General features: G+C 39.9%; 1 protein-coding gene across 6 annotated transcripts in view; it reads right to left on the bottom strand.

Moving 5' to 3' along the window:
- Positions 1 to 293: 293 nt before the first annotated feature.
- Positions 294 to 13393, bottom strand: part of LPIN1 (lipin 1) — a 101133-nt gene continuing 88033 nt past the window's right edge. For all 6 annotated transcript variants that reach the window (XM_034766524.1, XM_034766523.1, XM_034766525.1 and 3 more), the window contains 6 exons: positions 11783 to 11931; positions 10619 to 10705; positions 8459 to 8611; positions 7537 to 7651; positions 5897 to 6000; positions 294 to 4270 (listed from right to left, as the gene is read on the bottom strand). In XM_034766524.1, the coding sequence (XP_034622415.1) occupies positions 4111 to 4270; positions 5897 to 6000; positions 7537 to 7651; positions 8459 to 8611; positions 10619 to 10705; positions 11783 to 11931 (768 nt within the window). In that variant the 3' untranslated portion in view covers positions 294 to 4110. The remainder of the gene's footprint in view (positions 4271 to 5896; positions 6001 to 7536; positions 7652 to 8458; positions 8612 to 10618; positions 10706 to 11782; positions 11932 to 13393) is intronic.

The raw sequence follows: 13393 nt of genomic DNA, 5'->3' as shown, positions 1-13393 counted from the left end.
CAGGCACTAAAGTGCTTTTTGACAGCCAGGAATAGTGGGAGAACAGAGGCACTCTGGCCAGGCCACCTTCAATGGCATCTTCCATAAGCTTTGGCTCACGGGGCTCTCTGTGATGCCACAGGGTGAATACTACAAATGCTGGACGTAACACTGGGTAACCCTGATAAAAGACAAGCCATTACTAATGGACACAATTATCACAACACAATATTCTTTCAAGTTGGCCAGAAGACACAAGGCCAAAGCTGACTATTTTTAAGATGTCGCAGAATTGAAATGGCAGAAAATTAGTGTTCAGCTCTTTGCATTTATTACAATATATCTTTAATGTCTTTGCATTCAGCGCATCAAAATGAGGTGTTACAATGATTTCCATCAGTGCACTAGACAGAGCAAATCCTATATATAAATAGAAACAGAAATGAGGAGCCAAACCAAAAAATAAAATAAAAAATTCCCACAATCCCAAAAGTTGTCAATAAATTTTAGCTTCAATATAACTGATGAGATGCATATATTATCCTCCCCCTCCTACGACCACCCATGTTGAGTGGGATAATCATCAGATTCATGAAAATAAACAATAGTCACCACTGCATAGTCTAGTTTATAATATGTCTATTGTAGCAATAGAGCACATTGTGGTTTGGGTGTCTGTATTTGCACTATGTTAGCAAAAAATATTCTTTCTGTAACAGAAACCACCATTAAACTGAAAGCAGGCAACATTTTTCTTTCACGGAAAGAGTAAGAATTCCTTTAACCATTCTACTTTGTTCTTTATGAATGAATAATCCAATTTAAAGATGTATGCATACAACTGCCTGACCGTCAAAGCAAAATATAGTGTACTTAAAAAAAATATTTTAAAATGAAGCAAAATCTTTTGTTGCTAACAGAACAAAGCTTTTGATTTTCCAAACTGTTCTCCCCATGAGCCAACTTAATAAATATTAGCTAAGAGTGAAATATACCTTTGTGTGTTTATACAGCTACAGTCAAACTTTGACAGAGCACAGTGTCCCATAGCGTAGTAGGGTCTTCAAACTGAAATGGTTTAAATCAGCTACTCATCTACACTGCCATTTTGTTTCCAATACTAAAAGGTGATTAAAACTGGATTCACTACCGATTGGCACATCAGCAAATAAACGCTATGGACCTGCCTTTCAGATGTGTTTCGCTCTGGGTAAGATCAATGGGAGCTCCAGTTGCTCAGCTCTGAAAGTCAGGCGCTAAGTACTGCAGGACGGTAACTGAACTGAGTGCATCTTATCTAGAGGCTGGGAATTTTTTATATCATAACTGCACTACAACAGGCCATTAGCAAAATAAATACGGACAGGCTATGGCTAATATGTTCATCCAGTAATTCAACAGTTAATGACAGGAGGTAATAAATAATATCTACAACGAATATTTCATAGTTTCATACAGCTTAAGGCTAGCGGGGGTCATTAGATCATCCACCCTGACTTCCTGTATATCACAGGCCATTAAATTTTACACCCCTGTATTGAACCTAATAACTTGTATTTGGCTACAACATATCTTTCAGAAAGGTATCCAGCTTTGATTTCAAGATATCAAGAGATGAAGAAGCACACCCCACTGTTAAGAAATTGTGCCTTATTTCCAATTTGAATTTGTCTGGCTTCAGTTTCCTGCTGTTGGTTCCTGTTTTCCTTTCTCTGCTAGATTAAAGACCCCTTTAATATCCAGCATTTTCTCCTCCTGATGGTATACCTCTACCCCGATATAACACGACCCGATATAACACGAATTTGGATATAACGTGGTAACGCAGCGCTCCGGGGGGGGGGGGGGGGCTGCGCTCTCCGGCGGATCAAAGCAAGTTCGATATTACGCGGTTTCACCTATAATGCGGTAAGATTTTTTGGCTCCCGAGGACAGCGTTATATCGGGGTAGAGGTGTACTCATATGCTGCAATTAAATCACCTCTCGATTTTCTTTTTGCTAATTGAAACAGACTAAGCTCTTTAAGTCTCTCACTCTCAGGCATTTTCTCCAGACCCCGAATCATTTTTGTAACTCTTTTCTGAACCCTCTCCAATTTTTCAACATCTTTTTAAAATTTGGTCATCAAAACCTATATGAGATATTGTAGCATTGGTCTCATTGAGGCTTTATACAGAGATAAAATCATATCACTACTCCTAATCCCTGGCCTATACAGCCAAGAGTCACATAATATAAATTAAAGTGTGGTTGTACTTAGAGACGTGATTCTCTTAAATTGTCACCCTGAGGCCCACATTGATGGTGTCTCAGGAACTCAGTACCAAACTTGTTCAGTTTAAAAACAAACATCTTTTTGATTGTGTTTTAAACTGCCAGCCCTGCACACTTGACCTAAGAATTGAAAGTCAAAATGTGTTTTTCCTCCTTGTGCACTCATTCTGACTTAACTACAGCATACATGTACCTGACATGCACCTGTAATATTCTTCTCCTGGGTCAGAGAGCCAGTGATGCTGCACAAGAAGGAAAGACTTTGGGCACTTGTGTAAATGATTACTCAAGATGCAGGGCAATGTGAATTGGCCCCTTGACTTTAACATCCAAAATGAGTGAGTATGCAGGGCCAGCAGTTAGAAAATCCATATTTTGGGGCACCAATCTATTTCCCACTGCCAGTGGCAAAACTTCCATTGAGTTAAATCAGGAACAGGGTCTATCCTTTCCTTTTAATTGAGCAAATTTGATATGGGAGAAACTGAAATACACTAAACATAGAATCCCATGATGCCATTTTCAGAAAAAAATTATGCTTTAGTCATACCCCCCCAGCCAAATATCTTTAAAAATAAAAAAGATAATCAGTTTACTATTTATCTCCAAGCACAAATTTTTTGATCATTTGGTGTATGGCAGTTGAAGTTACAATTTAAAGCAAAGTACTGCAGTACATTATTTGAAAAATGTTCTCAAATGATCTGCAATATTGACTCCAATGCACACAGTTAAGATTTAAGGCATTGAAAAGTAAGTAGCATAACAGAGCAGTACCTACAACCAGTGTCTGTGCAAATGAGAAAAGAAGTTTTCAGGTATAGAACTGAAAGTGAAAAGGAAGATTTCATTGATGCCAAAGATGGCCAGATGTACTGCAAAGCACACACAACTGAAAAAATGCTACAAGGTGAAATCATGAGATGCATCCTTAACCAGCAGCAAGTTCACATTTTAGCCATAGAAAATGCTTCACAAAATACTTTTCAGTTCTGACAAGTCCCTTGAAGCTGTCAGCTCCAGCAAAGTGTAACTCTGTGCAATCAATGGGTAAAATCTTGACCTTACTGATGACAACAGGAGTTTTGCCATTTACTTCAACAGGGCCAGGATTTCACCCAATGAGTCGAATTCTTCCACTTGTAGACTTACACTGTACCTTAATCCAAATGGACTGCTTTTGGAGTAAGGTACTGCTCAAGGTGAGTAGGGATGACAGAATCAGATACAATATTTTTATTTCCCTTACTTTCTATTTACAGTGTGCATTATTTATTTCCCAGAAAAAAAAAGCCAATTTAAACCAGCTAAAGTTTTGGCCCAATAACTCTTATGCAATCCTATGCTTATTTGGGAGGGGAATTACTGTCTGTTCTTTTAAATGAGGGATTTTTGATTTTACAGAGGTCGCAATTTGACATACAAACTGGTGTCAGGGTGTTGAAACCCTGCCCTTCCCATCCTGCTAAATGGAAGGGGGTTCTGGCTAGATGGGAAGATGGTTCATGGCACACATGTTGAGGAAAAGGTTGAGAACCACTGGTGGGTTTTTTTAACTAAACCTTATAGTATTTTTAACTGAAAACCAGTATCATTGCACTTGTAATTGATCTTTTTAAAAAAAGACTGTTGCACATTTTGAGCATGTTGGCTGAGAAGTTGGAAGCACCACTCCCATTCCTAGTCACTGGAAATGTGACTTTAAGCATGGAAACACAGCTCCAAATTTGCTTTTAACAAATGAATACAATGCTCACCATAGCACAGATTCCAGCTGATCTATTCAAGGCAAAAACCAAGCTGTGTCTTTTAAATATAAGATAACCAGTCCTTAGAACAAGAGGCTGTAGATGCATTTAAGATGAGGACGGATGAATATCCTGATTTTCGAAAGGTGGTAGTGGTTCCCTCCAGTATGTGAACTGACTGTAGGTATCAGAACAAGGGAAGTCTGAAGAATGGCTTCTTTTCAGCAAAGGAAACAGGTGATCAACCACCTCACAGAGTCTGACGTAACTGGGGGGGAAAAATACTGTTTAAATCATCTCAGATTCTTTATTTATTTTGATTTAAAAATAAAGATGCCCAACCAAGGCTCTAGGCACCCTATTGCACATTACCAATACAATTTAAAGCTCATCTGCATGAAATGATCAGTCCAACCAGCCGGCTTCCACCCCTTCTTCGGCATTCATTTTGAGCATTGATGTTCAAAGGGTTATGTGTTGGAAAGCAGAGTTTACCACTGTTCATTTTGGAAATGGTTAGGCGGTGAAGCCCACATAGAAGAATTATTTATTAAAAAATCAACCATTAAGGCCCAGATTTTCTAAAGTGACTAGTAATTTGGGGTTTCTTCTTTTCTGGGTCCCCAACTTGAGACATCCTAAAGAGGCTTCATTTTTTCAAAAGAGCTGAGTACTCACTCTCTGACAGTCTGGCACCTTTCAGGTGTCTCAAGTGGAGAAACCCAGGACTGCAGGCACCCAAAATCATTAGTCACTGTTGAAAATTTGGACTAAAATGTTTATGAGGTTTCAGTAGCTCAACCTATATTCTTTCCACCTGGCTGTCTCACTGCATCGTCCTGACATTTATCGTACCATCACGTTGTAACAATCCCTCTACTGTTCCAGGACTGCTCACAAGCAGTGACTGTAGCATGATAACTATACACACTATTTCTTTTATTTCCCCCTCTACCTGTGACTCTATAAAATGATTTTTTTAAATGTTTTTGTTACCTGCTGCAAACCATTCTGTGTAGATGGATTCTGTACATGCTGCAAACCATTCTCTCAGGTATATAGGAGTACTAACCCTCACTCACACTAGTGAGCAGTTACTCACACAAGTAGTGTTACTGAGTCAATGGGAATGCTCTTGTGAATAACTGTCCACCAGTACGAATACAAGGTTTTCTGGCTCATAGACGCTAAGAGAATTAAAGGGACAAACAAATTTAAATCTACATTTGTCTGATTTTTTCCTATCCACTATTGTTACCAGTTTACCCTTAGGGTCCTATAACTGAAAGAGAAAAATAGTTATTTATATTTTTTCAGGGCCTGATTGTAGAACCCTGCTCATGTGAGTAGTTCTGTTGACTGTAATGGGACGTGTAGTGCATGCAAGTGCTTCCAAAATCAAGCTTTCAGATTGTTAAAATCTGGAAAATTCCCTTTAACTTCCATTGGACAGGGATTTGTGTATAGCCACTTTTAGCAGTGCCCACTATATAGTTAGTTTCAACTTTTGTTTGCTTAAGTCTTTCACATAGAAACCCTGAAAGTTTAAAGAAGGAATTATGTAAAGATCACGAAAAATGGTGCAGGGAAACTACATTTAACTTATTTTTTAAACTGACTGCATTAGAAGTGGACAGCATCCCTGTAAGTGAATAAAATAAACCTTTTTTTTAAATTGCTGGCTCAGTGCGTATCTTTCTTGTTAGTTCAAATAATGGCAAGTGGAGACTTGGTATCAAAGTAATCAAATGTTATATCAATCCATATATTTCCATTTTAAACAGTTAGAGGAAACCTTTGGTAAAACAGAGCCAAATAAATCCTTGGTGTAACTCTCGTCATCAACTGGTGATGAATTTGGCCCATGAAGTATTCAAGACAAATTATTACTTACGATGAGATGTTGGTTTTTGCATGTTCTTGTATAAGTTCTCCTTTGGGATTAACTGTGAATATTCTGTTTAAAGAGACTCCCACTTGCTTGTAGGAATAAACATCCTGGCAAAGAAAGAAAAAACTTAACTTAAAAAAAATTAAACCATACTTCTGCCTTTGCACAATACATTTTATTCTTTATAGAATGTATAGAATATAGATATAGAATATATAGCACAGAAGTATATATATAGAATACTGAAGTGCAAAGTATTGGCACAGAATATACATGTGTTATCCTGCATCTGAAGCTCTCATAGCGCGTTACTAGCATTAACTGAGCCTAACAAAATCCATAGGAACTAAGGGCTTGTCTACATGGTGCATTAGTATGCACCAGAGAAGTTTAAATTCTTGTCCACACCAGCATGTCACACATTTAGTGGCCCATGTGGACCCTGCTGGCATGTACTAAAAGTTCCCTAGTGCATATTAACATAGTGCTGTTTGTAACATGGGTTCCGTTAATGTGCACTAGGGAACTTTTAGTGTATGGCAGCAAGATCCAGATGGGCCAGTTAGCATGCTACACACTAGTGCAGATTAGAATTTACTCCCCACTGGTGCGCGCTAACGCACTGTGTAGACAAGCCCCAAGTTATCATACTATTAGAGGAGATTAAACAGACAGAGGGATACAATTTTCAAAAGTGGCTAAGTAACTTTGTAGTCTAAGTCCCGCTGCGCACCATAACAACCACGCACCGCACCATAACAACTCTAACTCAGGAACCAACCCATGCAACAAACCTCGATGCCAACTCTGCCCACATATCTACACCAGCAACACCATCACAGGACCTAACCAGATCAGCTACAACATCACCGGCTCATTCACCTGCACATCCACCAATGTTATATATGCCATCATATGCCAGCAATGCCCCTCTGCTATGTAGATTGGCCAAACTGGACAGTCACTACGCAAGAGGATAAATGGACACAAGTCAGATATCAGGAATGGCAATATACAAAAACTTGTAGGAGAACACTTCAACCTCCCTGGCCACACAATAGCAGATGTAAAGGTAGCCATCTTACAGCAAAAAAACCTCAGGACCAGACTCCAAAGAGAAACTGCTGAGCTCCAGTTTATTTGCAAATTTGACACCATCAGATCAGGATTAAACAAAGACTCTGAATGGCTATCCAACTACAGAAGCAGTTTCTCCTCCCTTGGTGTTCACACCTCAATGCTAGAAGAAGGCCTTATCCTCCCTGATTGAACTAACCTCGTTATCTCCATACTGATTTATACCTGCCTCTAGAGATTTCCATTACTTGCATCTGAAGAAGTGAGGTTCTTACCCACGAAAGCTTATGCTCCAATACTTCTGTTAGTCTTAAAGGTGCCACAGGACCCTCTGTTGCTTTTTACAGATTCAGACTAACACGGCTACCCCTCTGATACTTGACATCCTAAACTGTGAAATCGATGAGGGAGAGACTGACTTTACATTATTCATTTTTACAGGGCCTAATAAAATGTGGCCTTAATTCCTATTTGAAGTCTTGAGGCATTATCACAAAAGAAATACTGAATAACAACAACAGCACTTTTGCACTTCATAGTCAAAAATAATCACAACTATTACTTACGGCTGGTCTGTTTCCAAAGGCAGCATAAAAGGGTTCTGTGTTCGGATGAAACAAATGTTTGATGTCTGTCAGACACTGAACTTTAAATTTTTCTGGCTTCTTTTCTATCACTTCCCTAAAATAAAAAAGGAGGTATTTCATAAGTACATCCACTGTTTTATTTTATGTAATACATTTCATCTAATCAGATTCTAGCATTGAAAACCTCCATGCAACTTCATTTAGAAGCCAGGGCTCCTATTAAATGTAAATGTTTGCACAGATAAAGTTCAAAGTAAAAACAAGCCTCCTAAAGGGAGCTTTTATTAAAAACTGTGTGGTAAAGATGTAGCTACTAAACAAGGGTAATGAATTATAGACAGCAGTTTCTAAATAAAGATGTATGGTAAATGTAATGTAATGATATAAACTGCCTTACTGAAAACTGCAGAATGGGTCAATAGATTATAATGGCCTTCCCTTTGTATAGCTTCTGTATGCTCTCTCTGGGATTTACATTTCACCATGCACCAGATCCAAAGGACTACCTTCAATTAAGCTGCTTCTACTGATGAGGTCATCAGTCATTGACAATTAAAGGTAAGTAAAGACAAAGGCATCTTCTAATTCTCTTTAGTGCTTCATTACAGAATAATGAATAGAGAAGCCAGTTCATCTCTGGGCTGCAGCCCTTTCACAACTGCCTCTCTTGCCAAAATGGGACCAAACAGGTGACAGAGTTGTCCCCAAGGGAATTCCCATGACAGAGAGAGAATCCTGCACGGTGCAGAGTTGGTGTAGCTGGCCCTGCACCATTCCCCATAGCAGACCCCAGCCCAGGGGCACACATATGGAATGCTGTCAGGGAAACTCTGAGAATAATTTAAAGTGGTCACATAAGAGGTGAATTTTGTATTGGGTACAAGCTACTACCTAATGATACCTGTGAAAGGCTGAGAACAAGCTGCTTGGACTTAACAACACAGGTCCTTGAGGTAGCACTGTTCCTCGTTCGTTGACCCAGTGCAAATATCCTCTGGTCATGTCTGCCATTCCTATAGCACGTGCCGAGCAATACAGAAATTTGTACCCGTTTCTATTACACAAACAAACCAGGAAGAAATTACTTTAATAATAAAGTGGACATTTTCACAATTGTGATATTTTATTAGGACATAAGTCATGACTATTAGAGATTCAGATCTTTAACCTCTTTACCCCACAAGAACTCACAAATTATTACTAAGGAGTAAAAACATTACAAGCCAGACAGCAAAAATCTGCATAGCTCCAAAAAATTCACTGATTTATACCAGTAGAGTAGAATCTATATCAGAGATTTGTATGGCCCCCATGTAAAATCTGGCTGTGTGTATTTGCATCACATCCCTCATCATTTACTGAAATGAGTCCTCTTAAGAAGGCATATTATGCATCCAGCAACAATGTTGGATCAACCTTACTTTAAATGTAACCCACCTGTGGGGCTTTGTGATAGCAAAGGGTTGGTTTTGTATGCCTGAACTCCTTCAAACATGTCCGAGTTTGGAGATAATTTCAGGTTTGGTACAGAAATAGAGGTTTTATCAGAAGTCACAGGATATTCACAGACTACTATTTTCGAGATATCATTTTAGCAGGTTCTAGTGATCGTAGGGCCAGATTCTGATACCCTTAGTCTGGTTTAATAGCACATTACTCCACAAGCCCAGTAATAGGACTGTCCATGAAGTAAAGTACTATTAAATGTGAGTAAGGGCATTAAATTTCACCCTTCGACATTTATATAGGGCCAGTCTGTGATATCTAGATGCTGTATAATTAATTTAGTAATTTAACAGGAAAACCCAAATGTATGGCCATTAAAGCCGTAATAGCTGCCTCCAGTGGTAGACTTAACAATGCTAATTTCTAAAATTAAAGAAAACATTTCTCTTCAAAATCAATTATTTTCAAATACAAGTAAGAGTTTATTCATGGAACAAAACACCTTTTGCTATGTGAGCTTTCAGATTGTATTGATCTTCCTCTGTGTGGCTCGAAAGCTTCTCTCTCTCACCAAGATTGTCCAATGAAAGGTATTGCCTCACCCACACTCTCTCTCTAAGTGACCTTGTATAGTCATTTATACATATTTAAAGGAAGAGTCAGGCCCAGTGTCTCTGTTATATTTTAGATTACATCATCCATAATTTAGAATACATCACCCATGGAAAACAAAACTAAATAAGTTGAACACAACCCCTGCCACGGAACAAATCAAATCAATCAGATGGACAATTGTGCCTTGAATCTGAGGATCTTCACACATTTAAGGGTCATCTGAACATGTATATAATAATAATTATGAATAATGAAGAAACATAGCAATGCACATAACAAAAATGCTGCCACTAATAAATGGGAAACAATCAAGTCAAACTTATTTTTTTACAAAAACAAGGGTAAGTCAACATGTGTGTGAATGTTAGCATATGATGAAATATCTCCTTCCATCCAATCCTACATCAAAGCATCCTTCTTGCTGTCCAGCACAAATTTAAGCTCTATGTGACATTCCTAATCTTTTCCCACTAAGTCCTTATCCCCATTCCCTGTTTTCTTTATCACCATGGACAAAGGCCACTATCCTCTCAGTCCCTAAGGCTTGGTGTCATCTTTGATTCTCCCTTGATGCACACATCCAGGCTGTCTAAATCTTGTCACTTCTTACAGGAGAACATCTCAAAGTTCCAGCCTTTTGTCTTTGAAGGCTGCCAAGCTCTTGTCAAGGCCCTTATCTTGCATTTTGACTACCATAATCTTCTCTCTGACACTGATGCCATCAACCTTCCCTCCCCTATCAGCTCTTTGCATCCCTCTACAGGTTCTCCCTTCATCACTGCATGAAGCACAAGCTTCTTGTCCTCACTTCTAAAGTCCTTCACCATTTAGCCTGATCCTACTTATCCTGTCCAATTTCCTGTTGTGAGTGTAATTTACCCATTTCTTATATTCACCATTCTTGTAAACAGTTGCTAGGACACCTCGAGCTGTGAACAGGCATCTGGTTTTGCATTTAAATTGAGCGAAATTAACACAAAGAGATTTGCTGAATACTTACTGGCTCACTTTATGGTACAACTTTGCAATCCCTTGGTGCGTCCAATCCTTGCCAAGAGTGGGCAAAATATGGCCTAAAGTATCCGACCTGAATAAAGATGGGGAAAAACAGAGAAAATGCACTGCAAGAAATAACTTCCAAAGAACAGGCAGACGCAACTTCAAATGTTTTTCTAAGGAAAGGGTGGCACTGATACATGCCCTCCTAAGCATTCATTTGGCTAGCAGAGTGGGCTGATAGTCTTTTGGCTAATGCACTAGCCTGAGATTCAAGAGATCAGGGTTTCAGTTCAAGATATGGCACAGATCTTCTGTGTGACCTTGGCTAATAGCTTAATCCCTCTGGCCCAGACCGTCAAAGGCATCTAGCGCCCATTGATTTCACTGGGAATTAGGCACCTACATTCCCTTGAGGATCTGTGCCTCTGGGCCTAAGTTCACCATCTATAAAATGGGGGAAATAGTTTTACCGGTTCCAGTGGCATTCCCCATTGTAAGTGTAATTAATTTAGTATTACTGTTTATGCTATGTAGCATACAGAAGCCCCAACCAAGACAGAGGGCTCCACTGTGATAGAGATTGCACAGATACAATCAGACAGTCCCTGTCTTGACAAGCTCACAATCCAAAGAGAAAAGACGGGGTGTACCATGGCGATGGGATGGGAAACAGGGGCACAAAGCAGTGAAGTGACATAGTTAATACTCAATCAGCTCAGTGGCAGATATAGACCCCAGATCCCCTGACTCCTATTCTGGTGTCCTGTCCACTACATCACACTGCCTTGTCCCACTGGATTAGCTCTGGAATTTGTCATATCGCTAAAACCAGAATGAACATCACTCCAGCGTGCCTCACAGATGTGACGCGACAATGAACTCATTAATGTGTGAGAGGTGCACAGATACTACTGTGATAAGCACCACAGAAAAGCCTGTAAGTAACAAACAGATCAACAGTATGGCACATACCAGCCTTTAACAATCTAGTCAATGTAATAGCAGCCCCCTACATTTCTTGCTTCATTGCAAAAGCAGGTTAAACATGAAAATTCAAAGCCTGAACACGATGGTCTCTTCCCCCAACCCTACGTCAATAACGATTTTTTGAGCCTGAAGGAGATATTACCGCGTAGGTAAAATCTTGCCCCATTTGTCAGCTTACCTTGTGATAGTTCCATCGATGTCAGAAATAATAACCTTGTCATCCCAATTCCATAAGTAGATGGTGCCTTCACAGCGGCACGTGCCTTGATATTGTGTCGTAACACTAAAGATCACATCATTAGGGCCATTCTTGAGCTTTAGACTTTTCTGTGAAACGTTATTAGCAAGATCAAACTGTGCAGGTGAAATGGGCAGAACAGTATAAACACAAATGGGAGGATGATAATTTCCTTAGGCATGTGTTAATCCCCTTTCTGTCATGGGACTATCTACTGAATAATGGAAGCAGAGTTTGGCTGCAAGGGCCATGCTGTGCCCTTGATTCATAAGCTGAATTAAAAGCAATAAGGAGTTCTGCTTTGCAATCAGTGGCACGGTATGGCCTGAAGTGTTCATGGCAGCAAAAAACAGATTTGGCTTCAAGCCCCTCCAAAACTACTGCGTCTGAAAAATAAGCCCTGCTGGCTTTGAATATCTCTGCTCTCAGTTTGTTACAGAATACGACCAATAAACCATATCTGTTTCTTAAGGCAAATTCTAGACCTGTTGCCAACTACAGGGAACAGTCTCTCATTTAGCCACCTGGGAGTGGTGGGCTGCCTAATGTTGTATTCCACAAGTGTGTTTACTTCTGAAAATTAATTAGCTGCGTGTGTGGATGTGAGAAAATGCATTTTCCTAAATAGCCAAATTTTCCAAATCAAATATTAATGCCCTGGGCTTGAACAGCTTTATTTATCAGCATTAATCACAACACCTCTGTGCAGAGGAACTGAAATTAATATGGTCCTGGTCACACAAAATTTATAAACAGCTCTTTTAGAAGCTGCTATCTTGTGTGTGCGCGCGCATGTGTGAGGGGGAGAGAGAGAAGAGAAATATACACACACACGCACAGAGCCTGGCCCCTTTAAGCCAGGTAAAAGAGCTGGAGCAGCATAAAGGAGCCTTAAACACTTCCTTTCCAGCTGGTGGAGGACTCTTCTTGTGCACGACAGCCATAAGGCTGTCCTCTGAGGACTCTCTTCAAACCTTGGCGTAGGGGGTATGCTGGGGACAGGAGTGGAATCAGATGGACGTATCGGGGAAAGCATCATAGCACACATCACTGTGGTGATTCCTGGCAGCACTGCAGACCATCAAGCAGTTCAGGGAGGCTACCCTAACTTAGACAGTCCTCCAGCACTGTCTAAATTATTCCCAGGGCCTCTCCAGCCCCAAAGGCAGCCCAGATAGGGAGCGTACAAAGGTCCTTCAAAACCACTCACATCCACACCTGGGCTGCCAGTTCTGTGCCACGCCTCCTAGAGGCACAGTACAGAATTTCATCCATGACACATAACATACACAGACTCCTGACAGATGCAATGGGAACTGTTGGGTGCTAAGCACTTTCAAAAACCAGGTCCCTTACTTAGGTATTTTAATGCAGACTTCAGAGTTTAACTGTAGGCTGCCATTTTGGAAGACCTCAGTCTCCTGATTTGTCAATACAACACCTTTTCCATTAAGCATGATTTTTCCTTCAAACATTAAGACATTTTTTTAAATTTCATAAGGCCTAGTAGCCAGCACAAATACTAAGAGTTCATTAACCCTGTGCTAGCCT

The sequence above is a fragment of the Trachemys scripta genome, chromosome 3 (assembly GCF_013100865.1).
Source record: "Trachemys scripta elegans isolate TJP31775 chromosome 3, CAS_Tse_1.0, whole genome shotgun sequence".
In the NCBI taxonomy this organism is placed as follows: domain Eukaryota; kingdom Metazoa; phylum Chordata; order Testudines; family Emydidae; genus Trachemys; species Trachemys scripta.
The sequence above is the reverse complement of the archived record's forward strand: the minus strand, read 5'-3'. Positions and strand labels throughout refer to the sequence as shown.